Source organism: Acomys minous, assembly GCF_964271855.1.
Source record: "Acomys minous genome assembly, chromosome: 5".
Taxonomy (NCBI): domain Eukaryota; kingdom Metazoa; phylum Chordata; class Mammalia; order Rodentia; family Muridae; genus Acomys; species Acomys minous.
The window spans coordinates 14,129,409-14,155,920 of NC_140494.1; the positions used below are offsets into that span (position 1 = coordinate 14,129,409).

The following is a 26,512-nucleotide window of genomic DNA, read 5'->3' on the forward strand; positions in this document are numbered from 1 at the left end:
TCAACTACTCTCTTCCCGAGGAACCTCTGAGGAAGCAGCAGGACAGTTCTCAGTGCTCGCTCAAGTGAAGTCTAAAAGACTTGGTGGGGATAGTGAAGCCTGCTTTCTCCTCAGAGGACTCACATTATCTTTATCTTAGACTGCTATTCAGTTGGATAAGATTAGCATGCAAGCTGGGGTGCTGGTGGTACTGTTCTTTGCAAGATACCCTAGAACAGGAAAAGATGAAGATACAGTTGGCACCAGGCACAGAGGACATCGCTGTTGAACCTGCTCAGCTTACAGGTCCTGTCCACACAGGGTCTGAGGCAGTGAGGTCATGCTAGTCCTATCCAGTGCTCAGGGCCAAGCTCCCACTGAGTAGTCAAGGATTCAGATCTTCCGAGGAGAAGAGAACATTCTAGAATTTGGGTCCGGTTAATAAAATTTCCAGGGACACATTTGGAAAACAACATACCAGCTAATTGAATGAGGTTGCAGCTCGTTTATCTTTTGAGGTTTTTACTTCTAAAATTAACAGGAGATTAAATGGCTCCTTGGTGACAATGGAAAGCCAAAATTTGCTTTGACAGAATAGAGTGTGGTTTGGGTGATAAGTAGTACAGCCCTTCACGGGGAAATGACGGGTGGCAAGATAGGTGGGCACAACAGCAGCTCCCACTACAGCCTCAGGGGTCACAGAGACAGTCCCCAGGAAGAAAGGGGGACCACTGTCAGCAAAAGGCCTTGTGTCCCAACTATTAAGGACAACCCTAAAAGCTTCATCCTCCACACCCTCTTCTATATTTTGACTTTGATTCCCACCGATTCACTTGTCATTTCTTTGAGCACCAGCAAGGGGACTCCTTCAGCATCATGGGGAGTGTGAGTGACACAAGGGTTGTATTCTCAAGACTGTATTAGCCTATCTTGGGTGTTCATTATTAATTCATTATTGCAGAATTTAGGTGGAGCCCTCTCTTACTTTTTTTCTGTTTTTCTTCTTATCTAGATTCTCTACTGGGGTCCCCCATTTTATAAGTTCATGACCTATGATGGCACATAACTGTGATTTGATGAGATCAGCTTCTCAATCGGTGGTCAAGCTAACCAGTGGAGACTCAAGCCTACTTCTTTTCTAGTTCTGGGAGAGAGCATCCCTGAGGTGGGGGGGTGGGAGGCTGAAAGTCAATGTGGTGCTGTAGACATAAGCAAGGCTTGAGAAACATCAACAACACAAAGCCCCAAACACTGCCAGGCAGCTGTCCTGCGGGCCTGACCACAAAGTCTCATGGGGCCTGACAGCTGCAAAAAGTGCCGCCGCTCCCAACCTTGTCCAGCTGCCTGCTCTCTGAAGCCATCTGGAAAGCCACGGTGGTGACCTCCTCTCGCCTCCGCCTTCCCTACTTCTTTTTCCACAGTAATCCAAGAGGGGCCTGTCATGTGATGACGTACTCAGTGCCAGCTGGGGTCTCATCTAGCCAGTCCTGTTGCCACCTGTCTCTGGAACCTGTGGGAGGGATGGGTACTCCTAACTCTGCAGACCGCGTCCCTAATACCTCTGGTCACTTTAAGAACTGGGCAGAATAACAAGGAGCAACACACATGTTATAGAAAATCGAACCCCCAAGCCCTGTCTACAGGGCATGATGCTTTGCATATTGTCAGAGCAGAATGGTGTCTTCACACTGACTAGGGCTTGAGAGGAAGTTACACTACCATTCTGCCAACAAGGATGCGCAGAAACATGAGAGCAGCAGGAGCGGCAGTGGTGCTGGTGCTGGGGTTCTGTCTTGGAGGAGTCGTCAGCTTGCAGAGGCAGGGTGTCAGTCCTTGCACATACTATAGAGGTGATAGGGTTCCTGGCAACCTATAACCAGGCTCATGATGGAGAATCCAGGTAGACCCTAACATCACACTGTTCTGTAGTCATGGGTATACCACTTTAACCTGTTTAGATGCCTCTCTAATAGGGAAGCCATCACGTAGCAGGAAATCCAGGCTCAGGGAAACAAACTGAAAGGAGAATGGCACAGTGACGCAGTCGGTGCGCTTGTGTGCCTCGTGCTGCCTTCCAGTTACACAGTGCGGCTTATTTACTCATCGAATCACAGCCTGAAGTGGCTTGGTGTGGTCAATCCCAGTGTACAGATGGAGAGAGGGGCTAGCTTGACAGTCATAGCCTCACAATTTACGGACCTGTCTGATACTGTGATGAGACCCAGGGCTTTGCCAGGATGTCACACAAAAGGGCTCCCAGTGACCCAATCTTGGCACCAAGGAAACTCACTGTATCTCTGGATGCCAGTGGGAATGAAAAGCCAGGAAGAATGAGGGATCTGCATCCTTGTTCAGGAATGATCAGGGCCACCTGAGACTGTGTGGCATGCTAAGGGAAAGGTGTCTGCCAATAAAGGGGCCATGGCCAACTGATGGTGAGAGGTGATGCTGAGGAAGCACAGAGAAGCTCCGTCCACTAGCTTTCTCCTTTTATTCTGCATCTATACAAGTGATATCTTCCCTCTGCGTTTTTAGAAATTCTTGTAAATAGGTTGAAAAAATCAGAGGTGACCACAAGCAGCCGAGTACAAGGCAACAAGGTAGGGACAAAGCGAGAGGGCCATGGGTCCTTTTAGCATCAGGATGGGCCATGCTATTGATTTATTCACAGCTGGGTTTGACACTGACAGCACCTGGCTTCCCTACCCTGCCACCCTTCCAGTGCATTAGACATTTGTCTGCACACTCATGGGTCTGGGTAGAATATACTAGTAAGATGATTGTGGCCAAATTGTTCAGGTAGAGATGCTCACCTTGATATAAGGCAGAAAACAGAGCCAGGAGAAAGTCTTTCTATATTACTAATAACATGAACACAGAGAATCTAGTGGAGACAGTGCAAGAATAATCCAGAATTTCGGGGGCGGGGGACTCTGCAATTGGCGTTGGGGCTGGTTTAACCATATTAGACAGTTAATAAAGACATGACTGAGGGATGAATTAGGTCAAAGGCAGTTCCAACTCTAGACTGTCTACCAGCATTATAGCTCTCCAGTGTAAGTCACCCCAGCATGTGAGAGCCATGTACAAGTATTGTCATCATGTTTGTTTTGTTGTTTCTGTTGTTTTGGGACAGTTGTTCTGTGTAGCCCTGGCTGTCTTGGACTCACTCTATAGAGATCCACCTGCTTCTGCCTCCCAAGTGTTGGGACTAAAGGCTTGTCCCACAGATGCCTGGTTTATCATCGTCTTTTGAACGAGACAGTGCCTCACTATATAGCTCGGGCTGGCCTTCAGATCGCCGACATTACCCAGACTGGTTGGGAAATTGGAGCCTGTGGTATAAGCTTGCTCTTTATTCATAGCTACATCACCCAATGATGAATGAGGAAGTCAGGTCAGAGGTGAAGTGAGGAACGGGAGTAGCCTGATAGGATCCCACAGTCCAGCTCTCCAGGAGCGGGCTTCTCAGAAGCGAGTGCTTTCTGGGTGTGAGTTCAATCTAACGAGAGGACTCTGCATCATGACCTGACCTACCCCATCTGAAGGTGCCCTTAAAGCTACTTAAATAACAGAATACTTAGTTTATTTACTACCAGAAGTGTCTAGGCAGGATGGATTATTTAAAATTTTTTTGAATGTATTTATAGGTGCTTGATGAGCCACGTGCTATAGTTTAGTAGGGTCGACCTGTTCAGTGCTTTTCCTCCTCTCGTCTCCTCTTCTCTTTCCCCCCACTTTTTACACTAGGCCTCACACATACTAGGCAAACACTGTGCCACTAAATTATATCCCAACCCTTAAAATATTTTTATTTTAGACAAGGTCTCACTAAGCTGCTGGCTTTGAGCTCACTCTAGGCCAGGGAGGCCTTCAATTTACAATCCTCCTGCCTCTGCCACCTGAGAAGCTGGGGTTGCAGGCCTATACCATCAGGTGTCCTGCCATGCCTATGTCTTATATACTACGGAACAGCGACACTGCTTTCTGAGAAGGGGTCAGAAGGAACAGCAGGGAACAGGTCCTGTCCTGGGCAGAGGGCACTGCAGAAGTGTCCAGCAGGATTCCAACACACTCCTCAGGAATGCGAGCCCTGCTCCATCCTGGCCCAGCCGCAAATGTCTAAATCATGTGGCATTGGGTAATTCAGGGCTCCGCAGATGGACTGTGGCATAAAGTTACAAGGGAAGCTAAATTGGGATATAGGAAACACCACGGAGAAGGAAAACAACCTGCTTCTTGATGGCCTTGCTCCTCCCACCCCTGTAAACCCCCCACAGCACAGTAGTAGCATCCCAACGCAAAGCTGGACCAACACAGCTTCTATTCTGGCCTCGAACTTGCAATCTTTCTGCCCCAGCTCCCCCAATTCTGCCATTATAAGTATAAACAACTCCTTCTGGCTCAGAAAACAGTTCTAAGTTACTTGACAATAGCGGGAGACATGTGGGAGCTGAACCCCGTGCTCTCTTTGAAGAAGACACTTGTTCCTGAGAAGATTCTGGCATGGAGCTCTTACCAGTAGGCCAGGGAGGGGTGCTCCTTCAGGGCTTGGGTGGGAAGGGCTGGCAGTTTTTTCAGGTCACTTCTCACCACCTCGTTGCTGAAAGAGACAGTCAGAAAGCATCACATCACCCTCTGAGAAAGTAACGACCCTGGGCTGAATGAGAGCCCTGCCCAGCACCTGCTCTCTTACAATGGCAAGTGACAGAAGGAGGTTTTGTTTCTGTCTATGCGATACAATGGGAAAAGAACAGAGGACACACAGAGCTGAGGCGCCTCTTTTTTTCCAGTACAGAGAGAAGGATACACACAGGGGTAGCCTCATAACCTCTGCTCTCCCAGAGACACCGCTGCAAGCTGGGTTCTGAGCAGCATTGGGTACCAATGGGGAAAGAAAGGGATCCCATGGGGTGGGCCCCAGGAGAAGCTTTCAAGGCCCTGCGGCTGGGTTCACCAACTCAAGGAGGGCAAAATCTGGTCATCCCTGGAGCACTGTTTGCTTCCTTGAATACCCAGTGCTTGGCTCAGGCTTGGAGACTGTTTTGTTCATATGATACATACATAGCCTTTCCTTTGAACTAGCCTGAAGAGACTACCTAGCTGGTGGGAAGCAGATTGTCTGGTACTATCAGGGGGCCTGATGCAACTGGTCTTGGAATCAGAGTGTCATAAATACATACACACTCAGACTTGGAAGATAGTTTAAACTCCTCTGGTCCAGCCAACTTTCTTCAGATGCTTAACTGCCCGCTGGAGTCCCAGGCATGACCATCCTTTGGCTCTGTGGAACCACCACCTTATCTTCTACAAGGTCCATACTCATTCTACAACCAGAGTTATAGAAATAAAACTGCCAACAAACCTCTTAATGTTCTAAGTAAGTTTGCTCTTTTTGTGTTGAGCTATTCTTATGGCCATGTAACCGATTATCCAAAGGTTATGAACACCAGTGTCTAGCCACTTAGCAGTTCTGCAGCCCTTTATGCTAGAGGTCCCTGGTGTCTATACCCACCCTCAATTTCTAGAGCCACTGACAGTATACATTTGGATATGGGTCTGGTATCTAAATAGTGTCTTCTGAAACGGGCCCACTCCAGAGCCACAGGCTTATCAGCTGGGCTTGCCAGGGTTCATCTTGTGGAGACTTGTATTAGATACAAAGCACTAACCTGGGATATTGGCAGCTTTTTGTGTTGTTCATATAAAGCTGGGTAAACATTGGCCACAGGGAGCCTGGACTATGCCATATAAAAGCAATGAATAGGAGACCAATAAGCAAACGGGAAAGGAGAAAAAAAGGAGGAAGAGCCTAGGGGAATGGGATGGGGAGGGCACAGGACAAGAGAAAAGCTCCCAGGGTGACTGCAAAGCGCTCACTCTTAAATCTATGCTGTCAACTTATGGCTAAAAAGTTCTCTGTATCCTGAGTGGAAAACAACACCAACAGCAATGACATCAGCAGCCCCATCAACCAATGCAATAGTGGGAAGCCATGCCAGTGATCCACGCTCATTTTGGTGGTACCTAGGAATCACCTGGCTGCTTAGTCACATGAGAGTTGCTGGCGTTTTCCAAGTGTACTAAGAAATAGAGACAGGAATGTCCATATATTCATCTTGAAGCAAGCCAATCAGACGGGGATTCTCAGCTTTGAACTGTTTGGCTCAATGTATCCAAGTGCTCGCACAGTTGTAGTCTCAGCAGTACGGAAAGGGTTTGTCATCGCCTGGCCATACGCTGGAGCCTTCACAGTTATAAAGCAAGTACCAGGGGAGATAGAGATGGGGTGGGATGCAGTCCTTACCCAAAGTGTGTTCACAGGTAGCTGAGAAATCAAGAGATGTTCATTCAAAGATAACTGACAGGGTGAGTGAAGCAACAGTGTTTGATAGTGTTAACTTAACCAGGCAACATGGGAGTTCTGAGGAAAGGAGGGCCTTTTTCAGGTCTCAGGTAAACACAGGGTTTGGGGATGACCCTATAGGAAAAGAGGTACACAGCTCATATTTACTGTCAAAGGAGTCATGTAACTTGATTGGAAGAGCCCAATCAGATGGCTGATATGTGAGGGACAACAGGGCTGAAAAGGTCGTCTGGGAACAGAATTTTGAGGACCTTCAGTGGTAGTTTAGTAGGGTCCAAGGTGCTCCAGGAGACTTTGGAGATTTTAAAAGAGGGATGTTCCTGGTGTTTGGGGAAAATGAGGTTATCAGCTATAGCCTAGAATCACATGCCGGGGAGGCACGATTTGAGCCAACATTCGGCTGGCTGAACACTTGAGAATCCACAGTGGTGGACAGAGGGTCTTTTCCATCCACTTAACTATGAATTTACCTGAATATGGAATTTGACTCAATGGCTCACCAGTGCCAAGGGTGATTCCTTAACTATATAAAAAAAGGCACTCTTGCTAGGGAAGGCTTTATTTGTTGGAACCATGAGATGTATCTTCACAGAGTTGAAAGCTGAGTTCAGACGCCTTTCTCTCATCACATCTAAAGTGTATTTGGGGGAAGGAACCAAAAGGCACAGAGATTGTTTTACCTACCAACCACAAGTTTGTTGGCAAACAAACGTTCCCTCATGACAGCCACAGGCTTTACTTCCTTGCCGGGGCTTGCCACGGGTTCTCTTGTTCTCTCCAGGGCAAGGTTACACAGAAAAGTGTATGAAGAAGTCACCAGGGCGTGAAGCCCGTGCAAGTCCATTACACTCTGGAAGAGATCCATGACTCCCCCCAACCCCCACACTCCAGAGGATGGGCATGTAGGCATGTCCTGTTTGCCTTTTTGCTGTTTACAAATGCCTGCAGTCACTTAGAGGTGTCCGGCCCTGTCAATCTGGCTGACATGTGCACCTGGAAGTCAGAGAGACATTCAAATGCTCTGAATGTGAAAGATGAGCTAAGAAAGATGGGCCTCCGTAGAACTCGGCTGGGAGAAAGTCACCCCAATGGGACAGGTGGCTGCTCCACTTTAGGACTCTACAAAGCTAGAGCCTAAAACATGCACTGAAAGTTCCCAGCTTCCATGCCTAGGCACTGCCACACTGATGTTTCCCCCAGAGGTCAGTGTGCCTGCTATACACTAGCTTAAAACACACTGTAAAACAGCTTATAATCATATTCTATTTTTAGAAACAAAAATTTTAAAAAATCTCTTGCACAACCAGCTTTGAAAAAATTCCTGTCTTATTTTTAATATCAACTAGATCGTATTAAAAAAAATGTTTAGGTGGCTGTATTTGTTGCCAGTATAGAAATGGTATTTCAATGCTGTGCTGTTTTTTTCTTGGGGTGTAAGTTGAGATGCTGTACTTGTGTTTGGCTGCCTAAAACACAGGAAGTGAGAGTGGAAAAAAATTCTAGCAATATAAGAGAGAACATGTCATATCAAAGAACCACCTATTTAGCCAAGACCCTGTGAAATGAACAAGGACAAAGTTAAGCACCAGAGAGGAGTTGCTAAAGCCTACCACGTATTTTCCTTAAAAAAAAAAATCTGCGAGGGGCTGGAGGAATGAACGGCTCAGATGTTAAGAGCTAAGAATGAGCACTTCCTTTGCAGAGGAGCGGAGTGTGGCTCCCGGCACCCGCACCAGGCAGCGCATAACCACCTGTCATTCCAGCTCCAGGAACCCGATGTCCTTTTCTGGCCTTCATGGGCACTGCGCTCATATCCACACACATTGTAAATAAAAACAGAATCCTTAAAAAAAAAAAAAGGTAGGAAAGAACATTATCAGGAAATTCCCCTTGGGTTAAATGAGCCTTCCATACACTGCAGTTCTCTGGGGCATGCTTCTCACAGAAGGATCCTTCCAGAAACCACTGCTTCAAAAAAAAATCAAAACTAGTGCATCATGGGAGAATACGCAGAAACTAGCCACAGGGGCCGTTCTCATGCTACGCAAGCGCCAAACTGAACCCTCCACATCTGATGGGCCTGTCGTGAAGCTCTGGCCCTCTGGGCAGGTTCTCTGGTGTGTCAGTCAAGGAGGAGTGTACAATCCTTTGCACACGTTTCCAAAAAAACACAAGGCTCCGGGAAACAAACGCTTCTTAACCTATTTGGTGGCAGGCCCATCTTTTAACTCAAGGGTGTGTCTTACTATCTCTTCCATCCAGCACGGACATTTGTCTTCCTTCCTCTTTCTCCCCTCCTTCTTCCCCATCCTGGTCCTCCCCCCCCGCCCCCCCCCACCCTCCTCCTTCATGCTACCCCCACCCCCACCCCGGCAGGGCCCCGTCACATGTAGCTCAGGTTGGCCTCAAACTCCCTATGTCGCCAAGGTTCATTTTGAATTTACAAAAAATTACTTCTCTCCATCTTATAGGTATAGATGCTTTGCTTACACATATGCCTGTGTATCATGTGGGCGCCTGGTGCTCGTGGAGGACAAAGGCGGTGTTGGAACTCCTACAACTGGTGTTAACAGGTAACTATCTCTTAACTGCCATGTGGGTCCTGGACATCGAAACCTGGACCCTCCTGCAAGAGCAACTCTTAACGGCTGAGCTCTCTCTCCAGTCTCTGACCTTGAATTAATTCTTGACCCTCTTCCCTGTCCCTCCCGATTGCTGGCATCACAGACACACATCACCACTTCTGGCAGCATCTGTGTTTTTGTTCAGGGAAGAGTGATCTCTTTGATGCCAGTCTTGCCTGGCTGGGGTGTTAATTCCCTCCTGGGAACAGAACTTAAACAACTTGTCTGAAATCTGAGAAATTCTGAATCCGGAAGCGTAGGGACGCTCAAGCTCCAGATGTGCACTGCTGGGTGGCAATTCTTTTTTTCTTTAGTACAATGAATCTAGAAAACTCCATGCTGAATGAGAAGTCACAGACTTATCCCTATTGATCTTCAGAAGTGCGCAAGAAATGTTTTGTTTGCTTGTTTGTTTGTTTTTGTTTTGTTTTGTTTTTTTAGTCTTCACTTCTTTTTCCTTTTTGACTCCACTTCGTTTTCTGTAGTGAGCCAAGGCAGCACGAAGATTGTAATAAATGAAAGAAAGAAAAGGATGACCGCACACGCTCTTTCCCTTCCTGTCGCGTGCTTTGCCCAGGTGTGGAAGGAAAGGCTCAGCAAAGCTGATGGGTCAGAAGATGAGACAGAGAACTTCCGCTGTGGCCTTCAAGCATATGTGAAAATTTTGTCATCGCATCTGACGTCTGCAGACCAAGGAAAACATCCGGGACTCGGAGGTTATTTTCCCCCTTGGGATTCTGGATTTTTTGACAATGTTCCATGGGCTAACACATAATGCTATCCATGTCTTCATGGACCATTTATCCTCCATTTCAGATGCTAATCACTCAATTTATGTAAGTATAATTTCTTTGTGGGTTTAATTTTCCTAGGCTTCAAGGAAATTGTTGTGGGCTTCCCATTTGGTTGTAAATGCATAAAATGCAAAATAAGTTAAGATTTCTTCTCTTGGCCTATGATTTCGGGCAAATAATTTCACTCAAACAGAGCGAGAGAAAACAACTGATTACTCCGCTGCCCTGTCAGCCTTTAACTTGGGAATCTCAACTCTGAAAATCTGACACAGTGTCATGACCATGAGATCTCTGCGTGCCTCAGAGTTCACTCAAAATGTGATACCAAGATTGGATCCAGATCTGACAAGAGAGAGAAGCTGTCACACACAAGGTTTGCTCCTTGCTTTATATCTGAACAGTTCCCATAGGATTTGAATGGTATCAACTTGCAAAAATAAATCACTGGGTTTTCACTCTTTGAAATGTAAATCACAACACACTCAAAAGCTCAAATGGGCTTCTCTGCACAAAACAATGCTTTCTGGAAACGTTTATAAGTTTTTTTTGTGTGTGTGTTAACGGTTCACTTCAAACTCTCAGATGCTGTTCCCTTTGAAAGCGGTCGCTGGCGTGACAGGACCCTGCTGCTTCTCAATTACTCATGTGGCTCTCTAGGTCATTTTCCAATCGTGGGAAAACTCCACACCTACTCTCTTTCTTTTAAAACAAGCAGATATATGAGAATCATATTAATTTCAACTCAAGTTTGACAGATGATCCCTACCCCCCAACCCCCAGGAAGTTGCCACAAAGGGAACTGACACGTTTAAATGTGACAGAATTGGCTACGTTATGAAAGCCTTATCCTAAATGTGAACCATTCCTAACATAAATGTATGTGGTTTTTTCCCCCACACTTTTTATCTAAAAAAGTCTCAACAAATCCATTTCTCTCACTAGAGGAGACTTGACAGCTGTTCTCTCTTTTATTGCAATTGGGCAATTGTAGGAGTCAGGTACGACAGTGCCTGTTTGTGACACTAGCACTCGGGAGGCTGAGGCAGGAGGATCCTTAGTTTTAGGCCAGAGTAAAATCCTGTAACAACGTCCCCTGCCCCTCCCTCAAATACCCATTGGTATGAGAACAGACGGCAAACGATCACAAGGCCTACTAGGGATTTATAATAACTGACTTGCTTAGTTAGGCATGAATCATTCATGTAAACGAAGAGCTTCGGCTTTAGCAATCTACAAACTTTGTAGTTATGGTGGTTTGAATGAGAAATGCCTGCCTAAGCTCATTTTTGTTGGATAGTTGGTCCCCAGTTGATGGCACTGCTTTGGGGAGGTATACATCCTTTAAGAGGTACAGCCTTGAGGGAGGAAATATGTTACTGGGGGTTTCTAGCTTTGACCCACTTCCTGTTCCCTTTTCTGCTTCCCTGTGCAGATGAAGATGTGAACAGTCAGCTTCCTGTTACAGTGAATTCTAGCTCTCTGGAACCATAAGTCAAAATGTTACTCATTCTTAAGGTGATTTTGGTCATGGTATTTTATCATACCGATGAAAGAGTAGCCAATACAATTGTGTTGTTTTAGAGTTATCAGCACTCAATCCGGTTGGCTGGACAGGAAGATTTCTTTGTCATCCTATGAAAGACAGTCATGTTTTAAAGATTTCTACAAGAAAATGAGATCTTTCTTGTCTTTCCCAGGACCTTCTAAATTTCTTGCTCCAGGCCATGACTTGTTTTCTTCTAGCCTGACTAGAAAACCCTCAAAGCCTAGAGTTTAAAGAGACAGGTAAGTTTGTTTTAGTTTACATTAACTACTACTACACTTTTGAAGGGGTTAAAAAAATCAAGAGAAAACTGCATTTTTATTCACTAAGGTTTCTTTCTCTCTAGACTAGTGACCATATAGTCTCATGGTTTACAGAAGATAAAATATTAAAAGGTCATTATGCTCTTTGCTTTTAATTACTCTCCCATGGGCCTAAGACCATGTGGCTTCTGAAAGTTAATGGGAATGTTCCAGCATAAATAAACACTGCAGCTCCTCTTGTGAAAATCAACCTCTTGTGCTAACAAAGAGCTCCTCTTTGTCTCTAATGGTTGAGCAATATGTTGCTCCATTTCTAAAAGCAGGATTTCTTTTTTGAAAAGATGTACCAGTAGAACCCTACAGATGCTATCTGAGGGACATGGTAAGATTTTTTTTCCCCCAACCACTAGCCACTCCCCATAAGCTCTGATTCTCTCACACAGATGAGCATTTAATTGTGTGCAGATATTTCGGATACTTGATCCCTAGCTCTGTCTGTGTGTGTGTGTGTGTGTGTGTGTGTATTCTATTTTGGTTGTCTGGAAACTTTGGGAAGTGGAGTCTAGCTGAAGAGAGTAGGTTGTCTACTGGGGGAGGGTTCTAGGAGATAAATTATTCTAGACCACTGCCACTTGCTGTCTTCTGTTCTGCTTCCTTTAAGCCATGCGGTGGACACTTCCTCCCACCACCACAATGTGCTGAGCCAGTAGAGGAGGCCAAACAGCCATAGACTGAATCCTCTGAAACTGTGAGTCTAAATGGGTCCTTCCAACCTTCAGCTGTTTCTATTAGGCATCTTACTTCCAGATAGCCAATCAAAATCTCCATTCTCTTCCTTGCTAGACTGTGCTTTTCTGGAACGCTGAGCCTCCTAGCACTTCCTGTCTTTCCTACCTCAGAAGTGTATGGTGGCATTTGCTAGACGGGCAAGCTGCCAGACACACACAGTGTGGCTCAGTCTTTTTCAGTCAGCTTACTGGTCCTAACACAGCTTGTTTAGCAAGGACTTGCTTTAGTGTTAACATCAGCTCTCCCAGTCTTCTGTAACCCAAGGCATTTCCTGGGCCTAGTAGACAGCCTAGGGCAGTAGAACTTCAGCAATTTCATTTTCATAAAGCTTGTGACCAGAACATTCTATGGAACAGATGTCTCTACTTGTGCCAGGTGACTCTCCCCACCCTGCCCCCAAACAAAATCACTTTACTCTAATCAGATCGCAAATAAAAACATCATACAGCTAGTTTGAGGAAGGCACTTGAACACTCGTCAAACTGGGTACATTTCAGTATACTTCATTCTAATGGCCATTCTAATGGCCGTCCCAAAGTGATGACACTTAGTTTCATTATTTCTAACTTCACTTTTAACTATATTTTATTCATTATCTACCATGGGAAAAAGCCTAGGACAGACTTGAGACTAGAGAGGAAAAGAAAGCTTTATAGCCTGATAGCCTCTTTTCATGAGTCATGAGTTCTTTTGCTTGTATTTTACTGATGGCTCTTCCTGTCAGAGGTGGTGTGATTTTGACATTAATGATTTATGGTGTTTATGGTATAAATTATTGTCACAGTTTTTGTTCTGAGACCGAGCACTACACTGGTGCTGGCATTACAGGCATGAGCTTCCATGGCCAGTATGAAGTAATTATATTTTTTAAAAAGTCATATATTCAGAAAGTTCCAAAGAGCTAATCAAAGATGATGAGGTGATTCTCAAGATTAGTATAACAAGATGGGTCAGCAGATGTTGGTGTGATGTTTCTGTGGACTGTGTAAAGATTTTCCTTATATTTTTCAAATGCTGGTTTCCTTGTTGGTGCTGGTGCAGATCTGACTCAGGCTGGACTTTGGCATGGTCATTTTATGAAGTATCTCTTGTCTCAGTGTTTTGTAAGCATTGTGTTCGACTGCCTTCTGATTGGTCAAATAAAGAGCTGGACAGCCTATAGCTTGGCAGGAGAGTTAAGGAGGGACTTCTGATCCCAGTGACAGGGTCTCAGGTAGGAACCAGAGGTGGGGAGTTGCCATTGAGATACAGATGAAGAAAGAGGTGCCAGGGAGAGACTATGATGGCAGGTAATGGGTTACATGGCTGAGAAGCAGGCCAGGCCAATATTTCTGGGCTAGAATAGCTGAGTGTCTGCCCAGCTATAATGCCTGAAACTTTAATAAATATAAAGTTCTCCATATCATTATTCAGAGCAAGAGAAGGCATAGAAAACCATATTTTAACAAGTGGGGGTTTTAAAATAACTTTCCCTTACCATTAAATGTCCCTAAACAAAAACAAAATCAAGTTATTGTCCCTAACAGCTTGTTTAGTGCAGTGCTATGATGTCTTCTGTTAAGTCAAATTAGAGTCTCATTTGAATGTTTAGATTTCCTGTAGGTGATTGATTCTACAGGTTTTTGTTTTTGTTTTTGTTTTTGTTTTTTTTACAATGACTTTAGCAAGAAATAGACACAAATAGATATGACCTTCCTACGGTAGCTCAAGGAGTTTTAAAAGGCATTAGATAAAAACATCCCGAGAAGAGCTTGGGAGGTGACTTGGGGATTAAACTGTGTAAGGATGACACCTGAGTTCAGACCCCCACCAGCCACGTGCAGAGTCAGGCAAGGGGGTGTGTCTGTGATCCCTGCTGCGAAGAGGAAACGGGGGGCTTCAGGGAGTCAGTGGCCAGTCATTCTATCTAAATCAGTGAGGTCTAGATGCAGTGAAAGGCGGTCTCAAAGAATAAGGTGGACAGTGATATAAAAAGGCACTTGCTCTATAGACCTCTGGCCTCTATATACACACGTGCACGTGTGCTTTGCACATATATACATGTACTGCACATACAAAAAGGGCTGGGCACTCAAGAAACTGGGACATTGTAACGAATACAGCTTTTATATAAATAACAGGCAGTATCTGCTGGTTGACTAACGTTGATCCATACTGAGTACATGAGAGCTTTGTTTTGTTCGGGGTTGGGCGAGCTTCTCCTACAGCTGCCTTGATAGATAGCTCAGAGGCTGTTCAATGGTTTTTTTAAAATAGAAATGACAACCCTGCTCACTTCCTGAGCAGTGGCACGGTTGTTTTTAAACCTGAACACACATCAGGAAACGAGACAAGATTACTTGTGCTGTGCTACGGAAAATAATACAAGTGAGAAAACATTATTTTTAGATAAGGCTATTTCCTAACCCTTTAATGATGGCATATAAACTGCGCCGCCTCATGTCAGAATATCAACACGCGTGGTGCGTATTTCTCACTATCACAGGCACTATTCAGTTAACGGTCGAGATCTCAGGCATCAGCTTTCAGCACTGCTAACACAGTGCTTCATTATCACATTCAGTAAGAATGCCAGCTAGGGTAGCACATGCCATTAGTCCCAGTGCTTGAGAGGCGAAGGCAGGCTCATCTCTGGGAGTTCAAAGCCATCCTGGTCTACATAGTAAGGTCTATGGCTGTGTAGAGAGACCCTGTCTCCAAAAACTGTAAGTAGAGGAAGCAAGCGTTTCTACTGACTAAAAGGAGAAATAGGCAAGAAAACCTTTCAAGGATGCACTAAGTAAAAAGAGGCCAGAGGAGAACCAAAAGAACCCATGAACAGCACAGCAGAGTGGCTCTAGTTCAGGGCTGTGTTCATATCAGTTCTCCTACGCGTGCCACGTCGGTACTTCCGGTCTCTCTCAATTGCAAACATAACTTCCCTCCTCTTTTCCTTCAAGCAAGATGTTCCCATATTTGTAGGTTGTTAATGCTCATTCTACACAGTAGAGCCAGATCGCGCATGACAAACTGCTGAGCGTAGAAATGCAGTGCCTAGGGCGAGAAAGGCCTTTAGGAAGGGACAGATTCCAGACCTTTCACCTCAGGTTGTGGAAGACTGACTGTGACTTAAATTTTTAAAAATTGATTTCAATATGCATGGGTGTTCTGTTTGCATGTTTGTTTGTGCACCGCATTAATGCAATGCCCTCAGAGGTCAGAACAGGGTGTCTAATCCCCTGGAATTGGAGTCTTAAATGGTTGTGAGTTGTCATGTGGATGGTGGGACTCGAACTCAGGACCTCTGGAAGAGAAGCCAGTGTTCTTAACCACTGAGCCATTTCTCCAGTCCCAGAGTTACTTTGACTTCTGCGTGAGGCCATTAATTTAAAAAGAAACTTGATCACCTAGACTCTATGGTATCTTAGAATTAATCCTTGGAGCCTGTGTTAAACATATAAAAGCCTTCTCCAAATGTCTGTATTTCTAAGCTTATTTTTTTTATTGATGTTGTTAAGGAAAATATATTTATGACCGGTACTGTTTACATTTACTATTCATTTGTACAGGGAACAAACATGAAAGAACCGTACACAAATGAGTGGTGTTAAAATCTAGTTTCTACAAAATTAGTGTAATGAAAGTGGCAAATCTAAAGGGCCTGATGTTCAGCCAGCAAACCAACTATGGTTAACTCCTGGTTTGGAGAATCTTCCTAGAAGTGGCCTTCAAGAGACACACATAGGAAATGAAGTGTCAAAGCAAGCAGTGGTGGCGCACGCCTTTAATCCCAGCACTTGGGAGGCAGAGGCAGGTGGATCTCTGTAAGTTGGTGGCCAGCCCAGTCTACAGAGCAAGTTTTAGGACAGCCAAAGCTATACAGAAAAAAAAAATCTTGAAAAACCAAAAAAGAGAAGAAAAAGGAGGAGAAGAAGGAGATGATGAAAAAGGAGGGAGAGGAGGAGAAATGAAGAAGAGGGAGAGGAGGAGAAGAAGAAACAATGTCTTATTCCAAAATTCAAGCATATACTACTTTCTTAAGACCGTTTTTCTTAACATTTTATTATATATTTCTTTTTAATGTGTGCAGTTTATGGATGTGTTCCTGTGGGTGTGAGTACATGTGCACACAGGTATGTGGAAACCAGAGGCTGGCATCAGCTGTCTTCCCTGATTCTCTGTACTTTATGAGACAGTCTCTTACGGGTCCTGTAGCTCGGTTCCGCCAGGCCGCCTGGCCAATGAGCACTGGGGGAATCCTTGTGCCTCTGTCTCTATACCCACCCAGAGTGCTGGGGTTACACACGTACCACGCTGCTCACCATCTATATGTTAAACTATAGTCCTCAAGTGTGCACAGCGGCCCTGAGACTTCTGAAGTGTTGTCCGTCTTGAACTCACTTTAGAAAGTGGCGTGTTATCAGGGGCTTGCATGTCCCAGCTCACCTCTGCACTCTCTGGGGGTGAATTTACAGGATGAGAGAAACTGACCTTGCATGAACTGTCTGCCTTTCCCTTCGCCCCGCCCCGCCCCGCCAACAGCTACTTCTCTCTCTAGACAGCTGCAGCTACAAAAAGCTGCCAGACAGCTCTGACCAATGATGCACCCTTTGCATATCTGCTTTCAGCTAACACCCTGGCATGCTAGTGCTCACAAGGGGCCGTGAAGGATTGCCAGGCCAAGCCCTGCTCTTCCTCCTGGCAGTCGCTCTGTGTGGCCACATTCCCATGATCTGTGGGGACAGATGAGGTTGTTTCCAGGTCACATTCCACCCTGTCATGGTGCTCTCAAAAAGATATACTACTTGCAGCAGGGTTCCGAGCTGGCCGCTGGAAAAGTCTCTTCAGGGTAAGTAGACCAGACACTGGACCCCGCGAAATTAATGGCCTTTTAGCCAGTTTTCATGGAATTGCAGAAATCAAAAGATTTTAAGTAGGTGGACTTGCCATTGTTAAACCCTCAGATCTGATCCCAAACTCAGGTCAGAAAAAAGGGGCAAAGAACAGATTATAAGCTGTAGTTTCTACAAAACTGAGCAGGCTTCATTCAACAAATTCGGTACATGGGCACTGGGCATATGCCAAGTTCAACGTCTCTAGGTGAGGCCCCTCACACCCATTATGTAGTGAAAATCTCACATACTCTCTCTGCTTCCTTCCAAACATTTGAGAAACTTCAGTAAAAGAGCCTTGGAGCTGTCATTATTGAAAACAGTTAAGCTGAGATTAAGGGACTACAGACCAATGAATCCGCTAAGTCGAGCTCACAGGCTCAAATGATACATCCTCCTTGTTTTTGTATGGCCTGTGAACTAAGAGCAGCTCTTACATCTTTAAATGAAAAGGGTAAGGGAGAGGAGAGGGAAGGAGGAACAAGAGAAAAGAAGGATAGAGAGGAAGAAAAATGCAAGGTACACCAAGATTTATGCGATACTCAAATGTCTGTTTTCCTAAATAAAGTTTTATTGAAACATAACCATGCCCCTCTGCTCTCCAACCTGTGATGCTTCTTTGACACTTGGAAAAAGTGCAGTACCCGCAGTGGAGACCATGTGACCTGGGGAAGCCAGATATGTGGCCCTTGCCGGAAAAAGTGTGCCAACCATCGGTAGATTATAAAACGTTTCTTTCCATTTCACTGAGATATTTGACTAAGAACATACACCTCAGGTCTGGTTAGGGTACATTCATAGATTTAAAACAAAACCCTGCAAAGATAGCAGCGTACATATGCTCTTGATGAGGTAGAAATGTGCTTTGCGTTTGTGCGTGTAGGAACACCCTTCTGTGCCGATGGGCATGGGGACCAGAGGCTGACTTCAGGTGCCGCCTTTAGTCACTTCCCTTCTTTCTGTTTTGAAACACGGTCTCTCGCTGAGCCTGGGGCTCACAAGTTTGGCTGACTGGCTGACTAGCAAGTCCTAGGGATCGTCCTGTCTCTGCCTCTTTCTGTCCCAGCACTAGGGGTACAGATGCATAGTTGGTACCATGCCTTTTAAATCCATGCTGGGGCTTTGAACTCAAGTCTTCATGGTTGCATGGCAAATGCTGTATCCCCTGAACCATTTCCCCGGATCTGATGTAAATTTCATGTTGATACTAATTTTCTATCTCTTGTATCCTCTCCTCTCCTCCTCCTCCCTCTACCACACTCCTCTTCCCTGCCGGGGATACAACTAGCCTCACACGTGTTAGGCAAGCGTTCTACCACTGAGCTGTCAGCCCTAGTCCTCGGAACCAAATGACTTGACATTTTCTTGGCCACAGAGTCTTTTCTTTTACAGATAGACCTTGATCCTAAAGAATGGGCTATCCTGGGCTTCCTCCAGTAGATGTTGATAAAATAGACTCTTTGGAAAATGTCTGCCTATGAACAGTTATTCCATTGAGGGGTAGCTATAATCCTCTTGCTGTGAGAATTCATGACAGACTGGGGACAAGTTCATGTCTGCTGTCTTATATGTAGTGCTTAATGACTGAGTGACAAGAGTCAAGCCAGCGGCTCTACAGCATGACACAAGCTGCCCTCAGCACTTAAATCTATCTTTTCTCAACAAAGCATCTTTCCATGGAAGGCAGATAGGAGTGGGATTTCTATGTTGGTTAATACTTTCCTGAAACATATCTCCCATAATGATAGTGATTTTTCTTTTGGAAGTCAGCGACTAAATGGAGAAGAAAAAAAGAAGGTGTGCACCTACTCGTTAGGACTGCCAGGTTATATGCAACCCCATTTACATTCCAAGAATGATTCCTGGCTCCCACCACAGACACATGACCAACACACCAGGCCTGTGAACAGTGGCCACTGAGGACACTGGGCTCTGAGCTCATCTTGTTAGTAACCTGAGGGAGGCTCACTTAGTAAGAGTACTGTCCTCACTGCCACTGTGAACACCCTTCCAGACTGCCCACTGCCACTGTGAACGCCCTTCCCGACTGCCCACTGCCACTGTGAACGCCCTTCCAGACTGCCCACTACCACTGTGAACGCCGACTGTCCGTTCATTGACAGTTTGCCTTCTTCCGGATCTCACTAGTTCACACACTGTCTTCCTACGAGGTAGGTAATGCAAGGTCGTTTCTTTAAATTAAAAAAAGCAACAAATATATTTTAAAGCCAATACAAGAACAACATCTGGGGGACTCACCTAGAGAAATCTCCTTTTGCTTCCTGTGGAGGAAAAGAAAAAAACCAAATGAGACCCAAACCCATTGTTAAGAATTAATACAATGTCCTACCCTCACGGCTGATATTCTCTGCTGATAAGACAACAGCAGCCTCCTCCTGCTGTCACCCTGCTCTCTCTGGAATTCAATGAAGAAGGATGTAGGCCAGGTGTGGCAGAACACTCCCATGATTCCCGGTACTGGGGAGGCTCAGGCAGGAGAATTCCACGTACGGAACCAGCCTTGGCAGCATAGTAAGAGCCTGTCTGTGGTTCAGAGTCAGGGAGAGTATATACATGCACCACCAGAATAAGAGACACAATGCAAGGTTCACAAAGCTATATATAAGTTTATACTTCGAGGCCCTGCCTGGTCCAACGAAGTTATACTTAAAGCTTCTAAACCGAGCATGTGTCTGGACACACACACACACACACACACACACACACACACACACACACACACACACGCTCCCTCTCTCCTCCTTCCTTCACCACTTCCTACTATTCTCTCTCCCCCTCTTCAGTTTCCCCTTTTCTCTTTTAATACCTTCTGTATCTCTCTCTTCCCCTTCCCTCCCCCCTCACTTCCTCTCCTTGAGGCAGCTGCAGCCCCCCTCAGCCCCCCCTCCAAAGCAGCTGGGATTACAGGTGCATGCCACAGGGCCAGGCTAGAACAAACCATTTCTTCTGCCACTTTTGGAGTCATGAGAGCTTTCCCAATTATACCAAAGAATTGAGAGCCAGAGGCCATGTGGATGCCAGAGAGCGTGGTTGAATATCTTGGACACAGCAGCATCCAGCCAACTGGGCCTGCCAACGTTGTGGATGACAGTCCTGTGTGTCTGTGTGTCTGTCTGTCTGAGGCCAAAGGTTTTTACTTTGCCTTTCTGGAGGGCAAGGAATGACTACTTCTATGTCTACATTTGGTTTTTCTCAGGGAGAAAGAGGGTACCAAACTCAAAGAAAGTGGAGTTTAGAGAACCAAATGATTGTAGGTAAAACGCACAACTTTTCCTCAAGGTCATATGATATACTGTGTTGAAATTCTGGGATAGCGGTCCTAACAGCTCCTTTTATTTTGTGGCTAGAAAAAGTTAGAAAGCCAAACAGTGGCTGTGGCTGCTGCTGCTTGTGTGTAAAACAACTTACCTGTAAGATATAGGAAGCTAACTCAAACACCACTTCACTGTCAACATCAATAAGCTCCTGAAAAGAAGAAGAAAGCAAAGTGAGTCTTCTGTTTTATCGACTTAGTTTTGGATAATTAATCAATTAAAGACTTTAAAATGAAAATCTTGCAACATAGTCCAGGCTGCCTTCAACCTCACAATCTGCCTCCGCCCGCCCCCCAAGCTTCCTTACTGCAGCTCCCATGCAGGAGACCTGGTCTTAAAAGTTCTTCAGAATCTCAAACACTTTTAGAGTGCCTTTGGTTCCTTAGCCAATCTCCTTGAATGACTTGGTCGTGAACAGTCCCCAAGATCTTTGCAAAGAAGCCTATGTGTCATCTTCAAATTTGGATGAGACAGTAAGGGATGGAGCCATGTCCAGATTTTTATAAACCTGCTCATCTTTTCTAGTTTTATTTTTATGTATATGAGTGTTTTATCTGCATGCATGTCTGTGTACCACATCCATGCAGATGTGTGTGTGTGTGTGTGTGCGCGTGCGTGTGCGCACACTCATGCAGGAAGGAAACAGGGGATGGGGAGGGAGAGAGGGTAAAGAGGGGAGGATAGAGGGGAAAAGGTAAGGAAGGAGGGCGGGAAGAGAAGAGAGAGACTCTATGCAGACACATATTCAAGGCCAGAGAGCGGGTGCCGGATCCCCCTGGACTGGAGTTAGAGATGGTTGTAAGTCACCATGTGAGTGCTGAATCAAACCTAGGTCCTCTGGAAGAGTAGCCAGTGCTCTTAACCACTAGTAAACCACCTTGTTAGCCCCAAACATGTTCATCTTATTAGTCACTGGGCTATAGCTACTCAAGGTCCAATTATATATTTTTTTTTTCTAAGATAGGATCTCATTGTGTAGCTCTGGCTCAGACCTTAGGCCTGCCTCTGTCCCCAAGTGCTGTGACAGAAAGGGTGTACAAACCATTCCCAGCCCTGCCTGTAACAGCTGCGCACACACACTCTCTCTCTTTCCCTCCCCCCTTTTCATTTTCTTTTTTTTTCTTTTGTTTTCCAAGACAGGGTTTCTCTGTGTAGCCCTGGCTGTCCTGGACTCACTTTGTAGACCAGGTTGGCCTGCCTCTGCCTCCCAGGTGCTGGGACTAAAGTCCTGCACCACCAAACTGGCTACAGTTTCTTTTTAAGTCTGTCTTAGAACTCATAGTGAGGGTTCCTTAGAAGTGATGTTACAGTGGGATGCTGACTCAGTTTGAAGTTAAACAAGGCAAGGCTGAAATCCCGCTTCCACATGCTGCCAGGCATACAGTTCTTCCGTGTGTTTGCAGATCGGTGTGGCTAGTGGCTATACAAATGTCAACACAAATCCATAGTGTTCCTATCTTTACTTTGCTGGTCTGCTGACTAATTTAAATATTCAGTTCTTTTAGGTCTCCCCCTAATGGGAGTGTAATCTAGGGGTGTGGTCTTAAAAAAAAGTAAAAGCACCTTGGTTTTTGAGCAAAAAATCCAATGTGAAACCCTAAGTAAGAATATTCACACAAATGCCAGCATCTGTTTACTCCAGTGGTCTTATAAGATGACATCATCTATTAATGTCATGGCTGCCATAGTTTGTATAAATACACTTGAAGCCTGCACAACAAGTACATCACTTAGTGCATCTATCAGTGTACTCTCTGCCATGAAGCCACATGGACCTGGCATTCCTATGTTTTCAAAAGATAGCACCATCGAGGCACTAAACTGAAACATGCACAAAAGTTGGTGTGCTTATCATAGACAATTTGATGGCTTTGAAGACAGGCTTTGAGACACCATCACCACAATAAATACACCCATTGCTTCCAAAAATATCTGTGCTGTTGTAGTAAACACTTACATGACCCACCCTCTTAATGAACTTTTAAGTGAACTATGCCATATTATATAGTCTGTAGTGTCAGACACAGAGAGAAACTCAGGTCCATTAGCATGCAACAATAAGGTAATCGATGTCATTTTCCTATTGTTAAGATTAAGGAGAAATGTCTGTGTTCATTTTTCCTCTCTCCTCCTCCCTTCTCTTTTTCTTTTCCTTATTTCAAATGGGATCTCACGCTATAGCTCAGGCTGGCCTTAAACTGATGGTAATCCTCTTGCCTCAGCCTCTCAAGTACCACCATGCCCAGCACATCTTCCTCTTTTGTTGCCTATTATCACCACATCTAACAGTGAGTGGATGGACAAGAGGAAGAGCTAGGCGAGACTTGAGACCAATTAGCTTAACACCATGCTTTTTACTGAGACCGGAAGTCGAAAAATACGATGGGACTTGTCTCAAATCACAAGGCCCTGAATGGCAGGTATTGTGCTGGAAAACCATAACTTCTTGTCTAATATATGACCTCACTTAGGACTTGCCCCCTCCCAAGTTAATAAGGTCTCAATCCCAGCCAGCTCACTCTCAGAACAATATTTATAACTGAAGTTAGCACAGAAGAGTAATTTAAATTACGAGTTATTTGAACTATAAGCCAAACTCTGATATATGGATTTTCTAATTAGTTGGGGGGAATCCAAGCTTTCCCACCATAACTCAAGACAGTGTATTCAAGCAGCCTTGCATCCTTTGAAGAAGGGATCTCCTCAAGGTTTCAGGGCGAGGAATTCCAGAGATAGATAAAGACAGTTGCTACTGAGCCACCTCGGAAGTGTCGCTCAAGAGAACTAACGACTGACTAACGACCATAAGGAGGAATGGGGGACAAGCATTCTTTACATGTAACTAGCCACAGGAGCTTAACGGCCTCTGTAATTCATCTGCCCTGTCAGAGCCAGGACGTGGGAGAATGTTTGCAATGGCAGATGTGGGATTACCAGCTCACATCAAAATGTAAGTCATATGACAGTGCACAAATGCTTCCACAGAAACTCTGTCCAGGGCTTCCATAACAGATCGTTTCTACTCTGATTTTATTCATTTCTTTTCCCACTGACCAGCTTGCTAAAGAGCTCACAGTACTTGGAAGCTGTGTGTGTGTGTGTGTGTGTGTGTGTGTGTGTGTGTGTGTGTGTTTGCGTGTGTGAGCCCTTCTGTTAAACATTTACACCTATGATGCAGCGGCGGTCAACAGTGGACTAATGGTTAACACCAGCTGGGAGGCTTATCTCATGTGTAACTCAAAATCAACCTTTGGCAGACAGCCCTGAGCAGGAGCACAGTGCCTGACTCATAATTTGGTTCATTCGCTAGACGTGAATGTCTGTGTTGGGAAGGAGAGGTGGGGGGAGAAGAAAAACGGCCTTCTCTTTTGCACAGCCCATTCTGCGGTCCCACGAGGTCCTGTAGGTGAATATTAATCACCGTGTACTACCAGCCACAGCAAAGCTTCAGACAGGACAATTTCAAATGTCTGGCCTGGTTTAGGCAAGTTCTCTGTCACTGTAGCTGCCCGTAGGGTAAATGGAAACGATCGTCTTTAACAAAGGTGAGTTTCCCTTCCCCTCCAGGTGAAGAGACTATCCACACTCAGTGTCAGAACGTGTCCAGCAATACAGGAAATGGAGGCTCTTCAGGCAAGAGTTATGAGTGGCTTCCAGCTGGCCTTCTGCCGAGGCTGGGCCTGGGGCATTCCTGTGGGCTTTGTCCACTCAATAGCTCTGTGCTGGAGTCTCAGTGCTGGCAGAGCGATCTGAGGAGGGGGTTCTGAGCCAGACTCTTACCTGGCAGTTAGGGTGGTGGAGGACATGTGCTAATTGTACACTGACAGGGAATGTCATATCCTTTGGCTACTGAGGACACGACACCTGCAGTTTGGGCTTCTGCTTCTCAGACTACTCAATGATTGGTGTCAGTCCCTTTGATCTTTGGAAAATGGTATAGAGAGGACATGCTTCTCTGTAGGTGTGTGCCAGGCGTGTGTGTGTGTGTGTGTGTGTGTGTGTGTGTGTGTGTGTGTGTGTGTATTCTCAGAGTGCAGATGGAGGAGACAGACCCCTTCTCTTTCACTTAGCACTGCTTTACCTAAAGTGATGACGCCAGTTCAGGAGGAGGACCCATGGCATTTGTCAGCAGCTTTATGGTGGCTACCAACTCTCAGGAAGCTTTCCACCAGAGGATCTGATGCTGCATGCTCCAAAACAAACCAAAACCAAAACCAAACCAAACCAAACCAAACCAAACCAAAAAACAAACAAACAAAAAACCCACCACACCATCATGCAACAGGGCTTATGGATGCTTTCACTTCATCCCTAGTCAGTTCTTCCTGACCCACGGTTCAGAGGGTCTGGTGGTACTTTCTACATCACACCAAGAACCTCAGTGGAAAGCACTCGTCTGTGGTTAGGCTGGGAAATTCCAGCTTTCCCATACAACAAATGAGATGATTGCAATAGTTAGTGTTAATTGCCGTCTTGACGAGAGTCTCCATCGCCTGGGAGATGGGCCTCTGGGCATGTCTGGGAGGCACTACCTTGATTGCTTTAATTGAGGTTGGAAGGCGTGCTTTGTCGGTGGCATGGCACCATTCCATGGCTGCAATCCTGAGCCGTGTAAATGCAAAAGGACAGCCGAGAGGCTCAGTGCTTCACCCTTCCCTGCTGCTCGGCTACGGAGCTGATCAATATTTCAAGCTTCTGCCACCTTGACTTCCGCTATTACGCTGGACCAAACCTTTGGACTGTGAACCAGAATTAACCCTAAAGTGGCCTTTGTCAGAATATGTAAGCACATCAATGGGAAAAGAAGTTAAGATGATAATTAGAACAGAACAACTAACTATAGGGAAGGGAGAATGGCGCTGGCAAGCTCCAATCCGAATCCCTTAGTTGGTCACCCCAAGGGCTCTGCTTCTGGATCCTTCCCCAGCTGCCACTTTTATTATGATTACCTGCAGAGCATGGGAAGATTACCGTCAGGCACTGCAGTCTTCCTAAGGTTCGCCCCAACCCACACCTGACACTGAGTTCTAGCCTTAGCCCTTAACTCCCCAATGGCTCCCGGAAACATCCAACATCACTGTTTTCCTTATGTTTCATTTTCTTCATCACCAAATAAACAGGAAGAGCGAGTTTCCTCGATCATTTTCCTGAGACATAAATGCAGAGGTGATTCAGAAACCGCAAACGCACTGGAAATGCCATCTTGGTAGTATTCACTTCTTCTCACTGGCACCTGCGGACAGTCTGAACCACACACTTTGCCTCTGCTCTTCAGTATATTTTAGTATTGATGGTAGTATTTAGTAAGATTTCTTAAAGAGATAGGCAGTACTGTGTCTGTTGGTTGCCATGCAGATAGTGGTTGCAATTTATAACCCTTGTAATTTGGAAGTTTACCTATTACTTGCATTTATCTCAGTGTCCGTATTAAATATTATTTATAGACATGTCTTCAGATGAGACTAGCTTTTGAACCGCTGGATTTAGCAGACAGCCTCGCAAAAGAAGTCACTATCACCCAATGCCTTAAGGCCTGGAAGAAAATAACAGGGGGAGGTAACACAAATTTCCCTCTGTATTTGATTCTACAATTTTGGGGAGGGGCGCTGAGGTAGGGTCCTGGTATGGCTGGCCTAGAATTTACTATTTAGCTTAGACCAGCTTTGAATCCATGATTCTCCTGCCTCGACCATACCCAGCCTCCTAACTCATCTTGAGTTAGCATCATCCCATCTTACTTTCTCCTGCTCTTGGGATGAGATTTACAATCCTGACCTCCCTGGCTCTCAGGCCTCTAAACTGAGTCACAATCCCAACTTTTCTGGGCTCTCGCTCCCAGGTGGCACATTACAGACTTCTCAGCCTTCAGTCACATGGGCTAACCTTACCCACTAAGTGTGCTTCCTCTTCTATGATTCTCTATGGAGAACCCAGACTAGCATGGTGC

The 26,512-nt window shown here is 45.4% G+C and overlaps 1 protein-coding gene across 10 annotated transcripts in view; it reads right to left on the minus strand.

Moving 5' to 3' along the window:
- FRMD4A (FERM domain containing 4A) overlaps positions 1–26,512 on the minus strand; it is a 586,135-nt gene that overhangs the window by 79,644 nt on the left and 479,979 nt on the right. For all 10 annotated transcript variants that reach the window (XM_084781779.1, XM_084781777.1, XM_084781778.1 and 7 more), the window contains 3 exons: positions 20,660–20,716; positions 19,490–19,512; positions 4,499–4,582 (listed from right to left, as the gene is read on the minus strand). In XM_084781779.1, coding sequence (XP_084637905.1) covers positions 4,499–4,582; positions 19,490–19,512; positions 20,660–20,716 — 164 coding nt within the window. The remainder of the gene's footprint in view (positions 1–4,498; positions 4,583–19,489; positions 19,513–20,659; positions 20,717–26,512) is intronic.